Source organism: Asterias amurensis, chromosome 6 (assembly GCF_032118995.1).
Source record: "Asterias amurensis chromosome 6, ASM3211899v1".
NCBI classification, from domain to species: Eukaryota; Metazoa; Echinodermata; class Asteroidea; order Forcipulatida; family Asteriidae; genus Asterias; species Asterias amurensis.
This window is the reverse complement of record NC_092653.1, coordinates 12,250,820-12,269,182: the sequence shown is the minus strand read 5'-3', so window position 1 is coordinate 12,269,182 and position 18,363 is coordinate 12,250,820. Positions and strand designations below refer to the sequence as shown.

Below are 18,363 nucleotides of genomic sequence, written 5' to 3'. Positions count from 1 at the left end.
GAAAAAAACATAGTCAAATCTTTTAGCACTGTCTAGGACCATGGAGGTAGAAATGTCTAACTCCATGCTAGGACTAGTCCAAAGTGAGGAAGAGTTTTGTGAAATCGACCCCTGGTTATTGACCCAAAGTAACCTGAAACAAAAGCTTGAGAATGTCCAAGGCAAATCTAGAACTCTTTTTTTTTTTTTTTTTTTTTGCATTTTTAACAAGACTACTTGACTTTTCACATCCCTACCCCCCCCCACCCCACCTTCTCAACCACTAGTCTTGTCATCTGAAAGAATATCACTTTTGAAATTGAAGATATAATATCTTTTAAGATCTTACCCTCTTAAACTTTGAAACTGATTAAAATCAGTTTAAAGGTTTAAGAGTTTAATAGCTGATTATTTGCCTAGATATTTCTATTCAGGTTTAGAACCTTTTGTAAGATTCAACGGTCAAAATATCGTAACCTTGCTCCGATCAACAAAAGAAAGGTTTTTGACAGACGGACTGGCGTTATTTTGACGGAAAACGTTTATGGTGAACAAAATGGAGGTCAGAGGAGGTTTTTGTATTATTTTAGTGGGCTGAAAAGTCACAAAAGAGGTCAGCGGAGTGGTCAAGGAGTGTTGGTTATGAGCTTAAAAAGGCCAATAAAAGGTCAAAAAGTGATCGGACAGTATCGTTCGAGAGGGGGGGGGGGTGGGTCTTTAAAGCTCAATTTTAAGAAACAGAATTATGAAAAACCTAACTGGGGTCATGTGAGCTTATTCAGTTCAAAACAAAAACCCAGCCTCTAAATTTAAATTTAGACCTGGAGAATAATTGTTGTCTTTGAACTTAATATCAAAAGGTTGTATTTTCAAGAAAAATGTTATAAGTTCACAAGGCTATAGTGATAAGTTCACACCGCATTATAGCCTTGTGAACATTTTCAAGACAATATTAATTTGATAAGTTCACAAGGTGAACATTTTCAAGAAAAATATGATAAGTTCACAAGGCTATATAAATAGCCTTGTGAACATTTTCAAGACAAGTTAGATAATTTCACAAGGCATAATTTTATAGCCTTGTGAATATTTTCAGGAAAATTTTGATAAGGCTATAGTGATAAGTTCACACCGCATTATAGCCTTATGAACATTTTCAAGACAATATTAATTTGATAAGTTCACAAGGTGAACATTTTCAAGAAAAATATGATAAGTTCACAAGGCTATATAAATAGCCTTGTGAACATTTTCAAGACAAGTTAGATAATTTCACAAGGCATAATTTTATAGCCTTGTGAATATTTTCAGGAAAATTTTGATAAGCTCACAAACATTTTCTGGAAAAAATTGGATAAGTTCACAAACATTTTCAAGACAAATTATTTTGATAAGTTCACAAGGCTATAATATATAGCCTTGTGAACATTTTCTGGAACAACTTGTAAAGTTCACAAGGCCTTGTGAACATTTTCAAAAAAGAAATGACGAGTTCACAATTTTAGACAAAATTTGACAAGTACACCAGGCTAAAAGTGAAAAAATGACAAAGGGTAAGTCCAGCAGTTTTATCAAGTTTAGGCCTAAAATTGAAAAAATGACAAGGGGTAAGTACAGCATTTTTATCAAATTTAGGCCTAAAATTGAGGGGAAAAAGACAAGAAGTAAGTCTAACCAATTAACAATCTAAACAATTCTTGGCATTTATTTTTTTCTAGAAATACATGAACGATGATGTAGGAATAATATATGCAAATAAGTTTAAAACAATCACTTATTTATTTTTATACACATTTAAAAAATATCTGATCACTTTATATTTCTGGGTTTCTTTTCCAGAGATAAAACTGAATGGATCTATTGGAAGTAGTTACTAGACACTGATGACAACTATATTTGATTTCCTTCACACCTTTTCTATAAATAATATTTCAATGACTAACACTTGTTTAAAAGAATTAAAGATATTTGTGGTTATTCGGAGTACATGTAATCATGTACAAGTTTGTCATGTTCAACCTAGATAATAGAGCAATACAATAAGGATAAACTCGCTTTTTAAAGCTATCTCATGCAACGGCAAAAACACATACATCAAAAAGCAATAGATAAATTGTCAAAACGAAAAAATTTGTCTGTGCAGAAGAATTCATAAAAGAGCTAAATTGGGTAAAACTAAAATGACTTCATTGTTATTCACTAATAGAATGTGCTTACTTCATACTGTCATTCATACAACAACGAAAAACACATTTTACCATGCAACTCAGCAGAAGCAAGCAACTAAGCATAATTTTGATGTTTAAGCTAGGTCCTACCACTCACCCAAGAAAAGCTCGTAAGAGTGTGTTTTAATAATAATATTTAATATAATGTGCTTACATTCATGCAGCCATAAAACAACGAAAATTACATTTGGCACATGCATGCAACACCAGCAGAAGCAAACGACTAGGCAATGAGATCCTAAGGCTAGGTCATATTATACCAGTCACCCCATAAAAGCTCCTAAAAGTATTTTTTATTAATACATTTTATACACAAATAAAAACTGCAGAAAATTAAAAAAAGAATGTTTTGGTTATTTATTGAAATTATGGCGTTTGAATGTGAACGAAAGCCTATCAATACTTGACTTCATTTCCAAGTGTTGGTTTATACTTCACGCGAAACTGAATGCGAAGCAAGTTACATAACTAGAACCAATTGTGACGCAGTGAAACTCTTTTTGGAGTGAAACTGTTATATATTCTGTTAAAGGGATTAACAAAAATACACATACATGTGTATACATGTATATAAAAAATATATTCTTTCACAAAAAATGTTGGTTTTTGACTTCAAATTTATAACGCATAGGCCTATACCTTTATACAAAAACAAAACAGGACAACAATTGTTTTATACTTTGTCCCGCCCCCATAAAAATGTACGAATACAATAATTTGTTATTATTCTAAATAACCATAATATTTTGGACATTCACAAAATAAAAAAAATAAAAAAAATAAAAAAATAAAAAGGCTTTTGATAAAATAATTATACGTTGCGTTTAAAGGGTGTATGTACTTTTTGTGGGAAAAAAACACGGTGTCCACAGACTTACACTAAACTTACACAGTTTGAAGATAATGATAGTAGAAAGCTTCCCTGAAAATATTACGTGCTGAGGTGCTGTAGTGTTGGGGGTAATGAGTAAAACAATGTCATGAAAATAATTTTCGTCTCATGAGACCAAAATTATTTTAAGCATTCACAAAAATATTTTCATTACATTGTTTTACTCCTTTCTCAAAAACTACAGCACCTCAGTTAGTAATATTTGAAGGGAAGCTTTCCACTATCAGTATCTTCAAACCCTGTAAGTTTAATGTAAATCTATATGGACATTTTGAAAAAGTACCCAAATCCTTTAATACAAAGTATAGATTGGACTTGGCATAAAACTCTTGATAATTCTCGACAGTATATGAATATTTAGATTCTCTTGTCTCCAACTAAATGGCGTTCCTCTGTATTGCTAGATCGAAGAATGGTGCAGAGTGCAACAATAATGATAATGATCAGTAGTGCACCTATTAAAGCAATCAATGCTATCCACCAAATCTCCAATGTTAAACCAACTGATGGTCCTGCGGTACTACCTGTGAAGGCTGTCAAGGACATAAAAAAAAGAAATGGTAGATTATTAAATTTAGATCGCGGATAAGAATATGAATTTTGTTGTTTTTTACCCCCAATGCACCGAATTGTGTAAGCAATGACTTGTGAACAAAGAAAGGTTTGCGGTAACACCGTGTGATGACTATCTCTAATGAGTTGGGGTGGTTTTGAAAAGAACCGTTGGTTTCAACTCGATGTTTCGATCAGTATGCTATGATCGTCTTCTGGAAAAAGCTCGTAATGGTCTATCGCGATGAGATCTGTGGCGGCGCTCTCGCGCGAACTGCTGGTTGCCGGGGAGCTCTTTTTTTTCCTTCTTCCAAACGACCAAAGAAAGAGCAGGCCAACTTCATTATGACGTAATTTTGACGGAAAGAGCCAATTTTGACGGAAAGGGGAAAAAAATATTGCATTGTCGTTTGGGAAAAGAAAAGAAAATTCGCTGCCGGGGACCGTAGTCGTGAGAGCAGTAGTCTCGCAGGGCATTAGTCTCGCGAGATTATCACGGAATCGCGGGGAGTTTCTGAATAGAGTGGGAACGCTATCACAGCCATAATACACGTGTTGGAGCAAAGTGGTCCCCAAATATCGTGTTGAATATGTGCGAGACTTGCAGCGTTTGTTTTGATAACTTACTTGCACAAGTGTTTCCATAGTAACCGTCTTTGCAGGCGCATGAATACCTTGTTTCCCTGTTGATGCATGTACCACCATTCTGGCAAACTGCTTGTTCACAATGATTCGTCACAGGAAGTTCTAGGACAACAAAAACAAAATTCTGGTGAAGAATTTGTAACTATTACGAGTCTTGCAAATTGTTTTTTTTGTCTTCCTTTCTTGGAGCTGAGAGGAGATCATTTTAAACTTAAAGCATTGCATTCCTGGTCAGCAAACCCTCAATGTATTTTCCCAAATGAAAAATTCAGAAGGACTGAGGGTAGTCGACCCCAAAAAACAACTTCTTATCAGGCATTCCAAACTTAAGAAGTCCACGAAAATTGCAGGATCTCAAACGGGTCTAATCCTGGTTTTCTTTGTGTTTGCATTAGCTGTTCATCCAAATTGCAGGATCCTGTCAGGGTTTGGTCCATTTTTCTGGATCTAGTGTAAACGGGGTGAAGGATACAGAAGAGCTGATGCATGTCAGCTGTCTTAAAAAGTCTGGGTAAGGGTTTATTGTAGGGCTACACATCGTACCACAGTTCTCTCCAGTATACGCAGGCAAACAACTACATAGTTTGTTCTGTGCTGCACTGCATGATCCTCCGTTGAGGCAAGTAGTTCCCTCTACACATGTAGTGGGGATTGCTGCATGGTGAAAAGTGAGACCAAAAAACCAAGAATGTTTACAATCAACCGGATATTGCAAATTCTATTCCTAAAAATATAATAATAACAAGCAGTTTTTTTCAACATCCAGAAATTATTAAAGAGAACCAGCACCGTTCTCCAGCGCAATCTGAATCCAACCACATTATTTATCATAATTGCTCACTTGTAGAAACAAAATACCACTTGAAGTTTGTCCAATTGCAAATTGAAAATGCATTGTTAACAAATTGCTATGGCATTTTTCCCCTGAGAATTTTGAACAAACAGAATTTTAATAGACTTTAATTGTGTCACGATTCTTGCTGGTATAGCCATCAATATAAAGATTGTCCTATCCCTAGTGTTTTGTCATGCCTTCGACGGACACTTTGGGTATTATTGTCAAAGACGAGTATTCTCACATGGTGTATCCTAACATTTATGCATAAAACAACAACTCTTTGATAATGTTGACCCAATTGGACTATGAAAGTTGCAAGAGAATAATGACAGAAAAAAACATTGTTCCACAAATCTGTGTGCTTTTATGCATTTAATACAAGGTTTCGGGCCTGAGGTTCAAAGTATTATTTTGAGCAATTACCTCTTTCTCAAAAAACATACTTTACTTCAGAGGAAGCCGTTTTTGACAATGTGTTATACTACCAACAGCTCTCCATTGCTCGTCACTAAAAGTAAGGTTTTATTATAACAAGTCTTTTGAGTAATTACCAATAGTGTTCAGTGCATTTTACTATTTTGTTCGTCAATTTCTACTCACTTTCTTCACATCTTGTGCCGGTGTAGCCAGCGGGGCATGTACATACACCCTGGTCGCTGCAAGTCCCTCCATTATCGCAGGGGTTAGGGGGATCTATTGAGCATGCACCTGAATAGACGAACAATCGGGTTGAGAAACTAAGATAAGGCCGTGTCGGAAACGACGACTTCGGCTACAGCTACGTCGCGTAGATCGCGCGCGTCTGCCTATTCTTCGTAGGCAGACGCGCGCGATCTAGCCGTAGCTGTAGCCGAAGTCGCCGTTTCGGACACGGCCTAACAAACAGATTCGGTATGAGGCGAACTGTGCTTACTGCAACACTAAATCTCAAAATTCATGTCAGTGTGATGGATCATGCTTGTGATTATTTTACATATAAAGCACTGTCATATTTTTTGCGCATTTTGAATGGAAAATATCAATTTCAGTAGTTGCGGTATTTCGGGGTTTTAATAATCAGAAGTATACTTCAAATAACCTGCTGACACTTTGACAAGTGGCTTATATTATATCTTCATTGACAATTTGACCAAAAAAAATTTCTTAATGTCAGCAACGAAAAAAAATGCTTTGATCATACCTGCGCGTTCTGATAACGATCAACCCGCCGGTTTACCAAAAAAGAGTAGGCCTTTTATATCACAATTTGTTGCATGTTGCAAATCAATAATTATTATTATAAACAAAATAATAGTAGCTCACCCTGCCAGCCTTCCCCTACCAACTTGATTGCCAGAATTGTTAATATGAGCTTTCCTTTTGTAAAAACGTTTCGGTTTTCCCGTTTCACTTTTATTTCGAGATGTTTTTAATACTTACGGACTTCGCAGCGGTCTCCACTGTGCCCTGGCCGACACACGCACACTCCTTCTGAGGTGCATTGGCCAAGGTTTTCACACGGATAGTCTGGTGCCACTGAACAGGAAACTACAACCACAGAAGAAAAGAAAAAAACACAAAGAACCATTGGAGTGTGAACAAACCGAAAATTTGTAAATCAACGATGTTGACATGAATTTACTCAAACATGAAGTTTTCTTCCGATTTTATCCTTTTTGTATTTTTGTTTTCGTTGCAATAGTAAAATGGACAAACTGCAAACTCAGCCAGCAGTTTCCTCATTTTCTTCAAAACATTATGTATATTGTTATCTTAAGCAAATAATCTCATACAGTGTGGCATCCTGGATCAATTCAGCCATTGCCAAACTACGAAGTCACGGGTTAAGACAACTAAGTATTTTCATAATAACAAGTTTATTAGCGTAAATGTTTTTTTGTTTTTTTGTAGGCTGCGTCATTTTAGTTTATTTATTACTAATAAACTACAATGACAACGTGAAATACACCTTTCAAGGCCCAGTTTAAAATCTCGTCAAAAAAAAATAGTGTTCGGGAATTAAAGAGAAGAGATTGATCAATTCTGGAAAGAACTGAAATGTCTTTAGAACTGTAGCTGGCACTTACTGAATATGTAAATACTGAATATGATTTTTCTTAAATTGAGATTATGGTGGGCGGCTAAATAAAACAGAATTATTACTGATGCAGCCATTTTCAGCAAAGGCGAGAGATTCTGCAAGATTGTTCGGTACTTTGGGAACAAAGCAGATTAACGTAATTTATTTGTCATGGTCACTTTCAAACCTCAAATTGAGAGATATTACCTGCTCTGTCACACCTATCCCCACCAAAGCCGTTCAGGCACACACACACAAATGTATCCATGGTCTCCATTCTACAGAAACCTCCATTCTGACACGGGTTTGAACTACATGGGTTGCTAGGTACTGAGGTAAAACAAACAAGACGAAACCACAAATTAGAAGACACTTGTAAATTAAATTGAATTGAACACCAATGGGGGTTCGAATCCTCTGTGAGCAAGACACACACTCACTGCTTAGTTTAAACCCTCGACTTTCTGACTGCAACTCTTCACCCAAAACCTTACTTGAGTTGAGTTGAACCGAGTGAAATTCGGGAAATAATCTGTCAGTTTTTAGGTAAACTGATTTGAGCCAAAATATATGAGTTAAAAAGAGCATGTGTTAGGCTATAGCAACTTTCAGAGTTAAGTTTTGTGATGCATTAAACAATATGTTGGGTTTTAGATACATGCAGAGTTATTATGGGTACCGTAACATGCATTAAACAAACTATGGGGAAGAGATACATATCAGAGTTAATAAATTGAGTATCATGCATTAAACAAAGACTTCTAGAACATGCATAATTAAATTGGGTTAACATGCATTGAACAATGTTTGAGACTTTAAATACATGTAGAGTTTATAGGTGGTATACCATATGCATTAAATAATAAGGTTTAATAAGGTTTAAAAGACCGATCTATTAGCGGAAAGTAACCGATCTATTAGCTACTTTACTTACTCATTGTTTCACAGTTGGTTCCCTCATAACCACCACTGCATGAACAGCTGTATTGGTTACCATTGTTAGCACAATTGCCGCCATTTTGACACGGGTTAGAATCACAAGGTTGGATGGGTGTTGGCGTTGTGGGTGTAACTAAATAGACAGACATACAAACATGACAAACAATGTGGGTCTATATGAACACATGAAACATTGATCATACATGAGCAAACACTAGTTTGTAACACAGTTGGTTCCTATATAACCAGTACTGCATGTACATCTGTATTGTTTACCGTTGTTAGCACAGTTGTCGGCAAATTGGGTAACATGCACTAAACGATTTGTGAGACTTTATATTCATGCAGAATATATATTATGCATTAAACAAAAACAAGGTTTTAAATACAAATGCAAAGTTACTGATTAATGTGCACTATTAGATACTTTACTTACTCGTTGTTTCACAGTTGTTTCCCTCATAACCAGCACTGCATGTACAGCTGTATTGGTTACCATTGTCAGCACAATTGCCGCCATTTTGACACGGGTTAGAATCACAAGGTTGGATGGGTGTTGGCGTTGTGGGTGTAACTAAATAGACACACATACAAACATGACAAACAATGCGACTCTCTTAGAACACATAAAACATTGATCATTATAATTGAATAGGCCCCCTGAACAACATTGTATTTCTTAAAAAAAGAGTAGTTTGATTGGGTTTAAGGATAGTCACAACCGAAGCAAAAGTTTGTTGAGGCCTTCTTTATCATCCCTAAAACGTCAGTGCATTGCGTTTTAACAGTTTGGTTTCAATCCATGTACATGTATAGTTTGGTTTCTTAGCTGTCATAAAAAAGAAAGCCTTCCTATTATTTACAGAAACAATTATTTTGACACACCAGGATTTGCCTGTAGCCCTAGCATTTAACAAATCTGACAATTGTTTGTTAGTACTTTGTAATAGCAAGCTCTACATCTCTAATTCAGTAAAGTGATAAGATTTTTTGCTTTTTCCAGCAAACTGTTTTTAATAACTTTCCCCAAAAGGCCTGTTTAAGATAACCAGAATCACCTACATCTAAGGGATAGCCTAAAGGCTAAGTCTGACATAGCATTCTTTAAAGCACCGTAACGTGCATTAAAGCCGCAACTTACTTATATCACAGTTGGTTCCCTCATAACCAGCACTGCATGTACAGATGTATTGGTTACCATTGTTAGCACAATTGCCGCCATTTTGACACGGATTAGAATCGCATGGTAGGTCGGGAACTAAGCAAATACAATAACACAGATATTCCGACAAAATTACATCTAATATATTTTTGAGAATTAATGCTTGAACAATGATAAGGTTATTGTTTATGCAGATAGTTCAACTAAGGTTAACATGCGCTAAAATGTTCGTTAGACATGAGATAGTACAACGTTAAAATGGGAGGCATTGATATATACATGCTTCTGAATGAACAACATGCATCCACAAATGGATAGACATGGGGAAAGTGCAAAAACTATGGCAAAATAAAAAATGAACAATTTCTCGAAAAGTCTTCCAATAGTTATGTTTATCTTTAAAGACAGTGGACTCTATTGGTAATTGTCACAGACTAGTCTCCACAGTTGGTGTATCTCAACAATGCATAAAATAACAAACCAGTGAAAATTTGAGCTCAATCGGTCGTCGAAGTTGCGAGATAATATTGAAAGAAAAAACACCCATGTCACACGAAGTTGTATGCTTTCTGATGCTTGATTTCGAGACCTCAAATTCTTAACTTGAGGTCTCGAAATTAAATTCGTGGAAAATTACTCCTTTCTCGAATACTAAGGCACTTCATCAGAGGGAGCTGTTTCTCACAATGTCTTATACTATCAACCTCTCCACATTACTCGTAATCAATAAAGGTTTTTTGATGATAATTATTTTGAGTAATTACCAATCGTGTCCACTGCCTTTAAGAAGAAATAATCTACTAGGGGGTCGAGATATAAACTAGGCAATCCCTTTTTAAACTATCTAACTGACTCAATGACGGAGCTTTTTCTAACTGAAAGGACATAAGCCATCTTTTCTCATTTTCTAATCGGGATGTAAGTTGGATAAGTTAAGCAATGGTTAGATTACAGTTAAATGGTATGGTTCTACATGTTTATACTAACTTAGCAAAGTTAATATAAGATGATCAATGTGCAAGCTACTTTACTTACTTGTTACGTCACAGTTGGTTCCCTGATAACCTGCACTGCATGTACATATGTATTGGTTACCAGTGTTAGCACAATTTCCGCCATTTTGACACGGGTTAGAATCACATGGTAGGTCGGGAACTAAGCAAAGACAATAACACGGATAATTATAACAACACAACATTACATTGAAGTATATGGAAATAAATGTTAGAGTTAGTATGTTATCTTTTTGTAATCAATCAAGCAATGCCAAAACGGGGATTGTGGGAGTGTGAGGGATGGCTCGACTTATATTGAAACAAATATTATGCCTAGCAGGTTATGTTAGCCAATTTCTCCTCTGTGACTTCAACAATCCTGTAATTTTCTTTCAGGAACAAAACAAGGGTAGCCCACTTGGGGAAGTGCTAAACCCACCATGCTCCATGCTCAGTGTCAACTTGTCAACTTAAAGGGAAGGTACACGTTTGGTAACTACCCAAAACAAATATTAACTTAAAAACTGACTCGGTAACGAGCATTGGAGAGCTGTTGATGTATAAAATAAATGTGGGAAACGACTCCTTCTGAAGTAACGTAGTTTTTGAGAAAGAGGTAATAACTAAAATAATGAAAGACTTCTAGCTAAGTCTTTTATTCCTATCTGAAAATACACAAATTCGTCCAACAAGGGTGTTTTTTCTTTCATCATTTTATCGCAACTTCGATGACCGATTGAGCCCAAATTTCCACAGGCTTGTTATTTTATGCTTATGATGGGATACACCAAATGAGACACTGGTCTTTGACGATAACCAAACGTGTACAGTGCCTTCAACTCTTCACTGCCCATCGGTCTGCAGCCAGTAGACCGAAAACTTGAATAGCTTGTTTCATATTTTTTCATAAACAAGCTCTATCCTCAGACAGGCATGATCGCAAAGGCCTATTGGACTCTGCATCTCCAGTGCACAAAATGCTGCAGGTTTACAGTGTAGAAACTTACTAAAGAACATTGAAAAAAAAAAAAAAAAAAAAATAACAAACAAGTTTTCATGGTTTCCCGACGGTCTACTGGTTGCAGACCGATAGGGCAGCCGTGTAAAGGCCCGGTCACACAGGCCCCGATAACGAGAACGAAAACGAGAACTATAAAAATGCACACCCTCGATTGGTTGAATGGGCGTGGGCGTATTCTGCGTGGAGCAATTCAACCAATTGAGAGCGTGCATTTTTATCGTTCTCGTTTTCGTTCTCGTTATCAGAGCCTGTGTGACCGGGCCTTAAATCGGACAGGGCCGGTGCATCGCAGAGTAAGAAGCTGGATCTATTTATGTGTAGGCCAATACGACTGAAACAAAATTACCTGTTGGCTGTTCACAGTTAGGTGGCTCATATCCCGTAGCACATACGCAGACATAATTTTGATTATTGCCAATACTCAAGAAACAGGTTCCCCCATTCTTACAAGGGTTGGTTGGTTGACAGGCTGTTGTTTCTGTCACAAACAATGAAAATAACGCCATTAACTACCGCCAGAAATCTTCATATCATCATGAAAGCTTTGGGCTTCACTATGCCTCACTGTGTTACTAAAATTGCAGATGAAAATACAAATAGTCTGGTTCCTTTTGCATTTGCAAAAATAGGATACCTGACAGTAATAATGGTCATGGATGTGATCAGACTGCATGGGTAGAATGACCAGATTTCATACAGTTTCAACTCAGTTCACCGTTATTCTGTACTATTGAATTGAACAGTTAAAGTATCTTAATCAAAGACAGTTAACCCATAACTTGTATTGAACATGGGGGCAAACCAATCTGACAGCACAAACTTAAAGTAAACATTTTGTTTCAACTCGTAGTCCTAGTCCTGTGGTTTAGCCAAAGACCTGTTTAATCCTGATTTTTCCACTGGGTAAGTACTATACGTGTCTGCAATGATAGGCCCTAAGCAATAATGTTTGCCCGGTATATCATGCAGTCATTTTTTATGACAACTTCTTAGGATTTGGAAATTTGAGGTTTGTAATTCTTACTTAGATTACAATTGTCTCCCCAGTAGCCGTTATTGCAGCTGCAAAAGTATCTGTTTTCATCAAATTGTGCCCGAAAGCATGTCCCTTCGTAGCATCCGATACCATTGGGACAAATTGCTGTGGAGATGAGAGAAAAAAAATTATTAGCAAACAGCCCAAAGACTAAATGAATAAATAAAATGAATTAAAATAAATTAAAAAACGTGGATACCAAACCAAACAGAAAAACAAGCAGATAATCTCAACCAACAAAGCCAAAGATACAATTTTACCCCAAACTTGTATTTTGTAAAAAAGGAGATCATCTTTAATTCAGCCAATATTGTGGTACACTGTGACCGCTCAAAAGGCATCATATTAATTCACTTCGATTCAATTTTTGATTTTATTCAATCATTTACTTCTAACAATAGCATTAGATAAAGTCATTTAACAACAAACGTATAGTCGCACGGTAGTATAAGACCCCTTGCACTGGCCGCAATTACTGATGAAACAGACGAGTTAAAGGCAATGGACACTATTGGTAATTACTCAAAATAATCTTGTGCAAACAAATTGACTTGGTTCTGAGCAATGGAGAGCTGTTGGTGGTATAAAACATTGTGAAGTAATGTAGTTTTTGAATTGATTTCGAGACCGTAAGCCATCTGAGGTCTCGAATTCAAGCATCTGAAAGCACACAACTTGTTCGACAAGGGTGTATTTTATTTCATTATATACTCTCTCGAATTTTCAACGACCAATTAAGTTCGAATTTTCAACGACCAATTAAGTTCAAATTTTCACAGGTTTGTTATTTTATGCATATGTTGAGATACACCAAATGAGAAGACTGGTCTTTGACAATTACCAATAGTGTACATAGCCTTCATCAGCTATCATTGGCCGAGAGTCGTGCACAGCGGGTAAAGAAAAAAAAAAAAACAAGATAAAAAAATAATCGAATAAAGAAGTTTCTTGGAGTTATCTACTTACGGACAATTCGAGTTTCACAATTTGTTCCTGTAAAACCAGTATTACATGAACAAAAATAGGAGCCGCTCACACCGGTAAAGCATACACCATTTACGCATGGACTGCTGGAACATGAACCTGTAAGTGAGAGTTTACGAAGAGAAACTTTGTGGAATAAACTCGTTAAATTAAATACCACTCTGCATTAATTCTAAAAATAGAGGCATAGTAGACCTATAGGCCTCCTGGAACTATGAAGATTTATGTAACAAATTGATTTTGAACGGTTAAGATTTACCATCGGGGTAACGTTTTACATTGTCCCTCTATAACTTTGATAGTTTTGCTGGAACATTGACAAAGAGGACAAAATGAAAGCTTTTGATGAATGACTAGCTAAGCATCGTAAAAAAAGTTTGAACTGTAAAGCGATTGTTAAATAATTAAAAGAAAAATCAAACAAACTAAGTAAGTTGTATAATAAAAGACGAACACATTTCTTTTTTACCGGCTGGTACACCGTTTGTGACAACAGCTGTAATGGGAGTCCAAAACGTCTCCTCGTTTTTAGCTATCGTTGCCCTGTCCAAAAAAAATACATACATAAACATTATTTACGTTTGATGAACAAAACGCACCCAGTCACATTCTTCCCATGGTGGAATTGAATTAAATGCATTTCTGTTTATTAGTAACAAACAATTGGAGTGACAAATCCAACCAAATAATGGTCTGCCTATTCTTGTTAATATCTTTGTTCGGGTGCCAGTCAGGGGCCATTCATAACTGCCGTAGAGTCCGGGATCACAACAAGTTTACGACTCAACATGTAAATTGGCAGGATAGGTGATCCCTCTCCTACAAATTTCAAGGTTGTATAATAAACTTGGCTGTGATTACTAGTCCAACGGCAGTTACAAGTCGAATGGCTTTTGGAAGCCACCAGAAAACAATGTTTACAATAAACATGTAGAAAGGGTAGAACGACAGCATAATGAATAGATGGCTCGGTTTGTTGAGCACCACGATAACAAACCAAGGGTCGATTTCGCAAAAAGTAAGGACTACATGTTTTTTTTCTAACTTAGGACTAGTCCTAGTGTAGGAGATATTAAAAACGTATGGCTAGTCCTAAGTTTTATGATGAGTAACTCGTCCTAACTCGCGGTAAGACTAGTCTTAACTCTTTGTGATATCCACCCCAGAGGTTGCAGGTTCCACTCCCATTTGATAAAGATGGTTTTTGTTTCAACCCACAAGGGAAACTTTAAGTTTTTAAAGATCAAAATTCAAATCAAGATTGGGTAAACAAAGGGAAAATTACTCAGTGGGGGGGGGGGGGGTTAGTATCAGCATCTAAACCCGGATGTCCTGGTTCAAATCACATTTCTGATATTGGCCTTTAATAACATTTACAAATTCCATCAGAGAGTCTGAACTTGTTATTGCAAGCTCAAAAAAAGTGGTATCAAGAACCATCTGAACCAAATATAATGCGATGTGTTCTTGATAAAGTGGCGCTGTACGGTTGGTGGTGTTTCTTGTTTTTAACCATCCTCTGATAGTAGGGAGGTTACGCTGCACGTTAAACGAACAATTACGTGAACGTGAAGGTCAGCAAGATTGCCATGTTGAACTCTCACCTTTTTACTTTCAGCATACGTAATAAAGTTTTAAAAAAATTCACGTCATGTTCGTACGTTGAGACACATTTTAGATGAGCACTAGGAGAAATAAGCCCTGAAGTGGTGACGTCATGTAGAAACAACACGTTTGTTTGACGTCCACGTTCACGTTCACGTGTTTGATCATCGCGTAACATGCAACCTCCCTATATTCAAGCCCGCACCAGCCACCCTTACTAAATTGCGTACAAGTAAGTTTGAAGGGCTTCTATATCACTATACAAATAATTTCGCTGGCATAAAAGCCCATCAACTTGTGACACAAAAATGCTACTTAATTTTAGAACATTTAGAAAACAATCAACTGCAATAACATCTAAACCATGATAAAATAAACTCACGTGAACGTGACGGCTCCTAAGGGGGTCGATGGTGCTGTCCACTGGAACTGAACACTGGGTACCTTTGTGGAATCGTCAGTATGGGTGAGAAAGTCGTTCATATTGAAGCAGGTCAGAAGCGTGTACCCGTCTTTAGGCGCCCATGTACCCACCGGTGTAGGGGTATTAGCTATTTGTGCTCGTGCCTGTAGTAAGATTCCTTCGAAGTCTGACCAACCCTCAACAGTGACTGAAAACAGACAATAGCAAACTTGTCATACCTTGACTTTCATTTCAGACTTTGAAATCAAAAGTTGAACGTAAAGTTTATGAGTTTCTTTAAAGGGGCACCACGGCCTAGACCAGGGACAACAGTGCGTTGTTGCAGCGGCACATGTTCTCGTATATAAAGACAAAGTGAACTCCGAGTGCCAGGGCAAAAGTTGTGCTCTCTGCTGCCAAACCTCATTGTTAAGATATAGGTATTTTTAATTTATGAACTTGGTTCGAGTTTTATTTTTAAGTGAATTTTTCTTTTAAGAACCTTTTAAACTTGTATGAACCCTTTAAACTGTTCTGGTGGCTGTTTGGCGTGTTTGTTTGCTTGTTTGGTTGAGGTTTTTTTCTCGGTTTGCTAGGTCTTTTTTTAGCTTTCTGGTTACATGTACGCTACGGTTTAGTCATGTATTAAGTCTGTGTCATGTGTGTTATGTAATTGTAATTTTAACTTCTTATATAATTATGTATTTATCTTTTGGCTATAGAATAAATATATTTAAATAAATAAATAAATACACGGTTTGTTGTGACCTTTTTAATTACCTTTTAACTCGAAGCGCTGCTGCGGTTTTGCAAGAGAACTTTATAATAATACGGTCCGCTACGATTTGTGCAAGCGCCAACAAACTTGTTTTCAACCACGCACTTTTTTAGGTGCATTTAGAAGCTTAGGAAATGCATTCCTTAATCTATTTGACATTCCTCTCCATTGAAAAATTGTTTGCGGTTGGACAATGGTTTAGAGCCTTCAGTTTTGTTTTCTTTTCTTTTGACTGGTCTGCCAGCCACCTTCCTGTTCATTCATGCATCTGGAAATTCCTTTTACAATTTTGAAAGAAATCTGAGCTTTAAATTGAGGATTAAATTATAATATGTCCATGGCCGATATTTCAATAGATATGGATAAGAATAATTCATTGAGCAAAGAATTAAGGTCGTTTGTGCTACCGAAACTTGACCCGAGAACTTTGCACAAAAAAAACAGGTTATAATACTCCACAACGATAGTTTTTTTTCGAAGTTCTTACTAACATTATGGCCTAAGCTGAAAAAAAATATTTGAAGAATCCAAAATCAACTTTATTTTTTTCGTTGTATGTAAGAAATTAGCATGGATATGAAAACTCAGAAAAATCCTGACAAAGTTATTCCTTTGTTCAACCCCCTATAATCTTTAAAATATTTGTAAAATAGTAAACGCCAAAAATCATTTAAAAATTTACCCATTCAGTTTCCCTTCTGGTTTATATTTATAAAAGAAACATTGTCTTTGTCGTTTTGTACACGGTTTTGGTTTGAAGGCATATATAGAGACCAAATATCCGTTGTTTTTAAACCGATCCCATATATGAAAACTATTTATTCTACACTTTTTATATTTACTCAATGGATTGAATGAATACATTATCAAGGGGGAAAAAAAGAAAAACAAATAATGGCGAGAAAGTGGTGTTGAAATACGACAATTTTTCGCAGAAATAGTTAGGTTGTTGTTTGTCAAGAGTAGAAAATCACCCCTTGCTAGCTAACTAGCTTGTGACGCGTTTTGTGTAAAATGTTTACTATTTATAAATAGTTAAGTTTATGTATATTGGACAAATTTCTGCACTGACTTGCACTTTTTTACAATTGTAATGAGTGAATTATTTACTATTATTTGTTATGTCTTAACAAGTGAAAAGTGGCAATCGGAAATGGAAATGTCACCAATCAATTAATCAGAATTGATTGTAAATAAAAAAAAAAGCTACACAGAATTACCACCACAAGCAGTTTGCTTGACATTATTGGGGTTAGCCTTCGTCTGAATGAGGACATTGTTATCATGGGCCCCATGAAGGTCCTCCATTATTGCCCTCTTAAAGAAGAAGGAAACAAAGTAAACAATCAATACAAGAACAGCTGTTAATGCACTACTGAGATGTAAGTAGGGGTAATTTTCCGTATCCTGTCACTTATTTTCACTCATTTCTACAAAAAGGGATATCACATTAAGGTAAATTAGATGCTATATTATTTCGTATCTACATAATATGATAATACTTGTCAAAGCCTTTTCAACATCTAGACAAGGTAAGAAGACATTGACGAAATTTCAGTTTTAGAAGTGGGAGGAAAACCCCAGAGAATTGTTCTAGGGAAAACCCACGAAGTCAAGTAGGGACTGTAAACCCCAATCCACATAGTACCCCAAGTAGGATTGGAACCGGGGCCCGGGTCCATAGAGGTGGAAGGCGAGGCAAGACACCACTGCGCCAACCTGACTTCCCTTTTGAATGAAAAAGTGGTGGCGTGATACAGAAACCTTTCCGAATAGTAGTAGTTGTGAATGTTACCTGTGATAACTTGTCCCGGTGTGTAAGATTTAGGCTGGACGGTCAGAACATAGGGAGTGTCTCCAGTCTGTGGCAAATACCGTGCACCGGTTGTTGGGTTGATATAGTCCGGTGTAAGAGTATCACAAGCATCCGCAGAAACACCAGTCGGCATTCCGTGTGCATCAGGAACTAGCGCCAAAGCCAGGCACACAAATACGAGCACCATCGTAGAATAAATATCCCGTTTAGCCATTGCGATAGTTTATCATGAAATAAAAACACCTTTTCTTTCTGACTACAACTTGAAATTGCTTACAAAACTGCAGTTAAAATAGACAAGCCCTTCACGTAGCTGACACACATTGGTGCTTTACACTCATCCACGCTTGAGTGCACTTTCTATTCATCCCACGGCTTTCGTTTTCGATGACGTCTTCAACAACATGCTTAATAGTCACTGCTGTTCAACT

General features: G+C 36.6%; 1 protein-coding gene across 4 annotated transcripts; it reads right to left on the bottom strand.

Moving 5' to 3' along the window:
* Positions 1–1,681: 1,681 nt before the first annotated feature.
* LOC139938019 (uncharacterized) lies at positions 1,682–18,247 on the bottom strand. Of its 4 annotated transcripts, XM_071933374.1 has the most exons (16): positions 17,912–18,247; positions 15,318–15,546; positions 13,800–13,873; positions 13,313–13,429; positions 12,335–12,451; positions 11,657–11,788; positions 10,330–10,449; positions 9,274–9,390; positions 8,569–8,706; positions 8,128–8,265; positions 7,401–7,523; positions 6,554–6,661; positions 5,735–5,842; positions 4,840–4,950; positions 4,279–4,398; positions 1,682–3,632 (listed from the first exon to the last, which is right to left on the bottom strand). In XM_071933374.1, exons 1-16 carry the CDS (start codon positions 18,144–18,146, stop codon positions 3,457–3,459), a joined length of 2,163 nt encoding a protein of 720 aa, XP_071789475.1. In that variant the 5' UTR covers positions 18,147–18,247; the 3' UTR covers positions 1,682–3,456. The 4 variants fall into 4 exon arrangements, with proteins under 4 accessions (XP_071789475.1, XP_071789477.1, XP_071789476.1 ...); XM_071933376.1 differs by lacking the exon at positions 8,128–8,265; XM_071933375.1 differs by lacking the exon at positions 9,274–9,390.
* Positions 18,248–18,363: the final 116 nt, after the last annotated feature.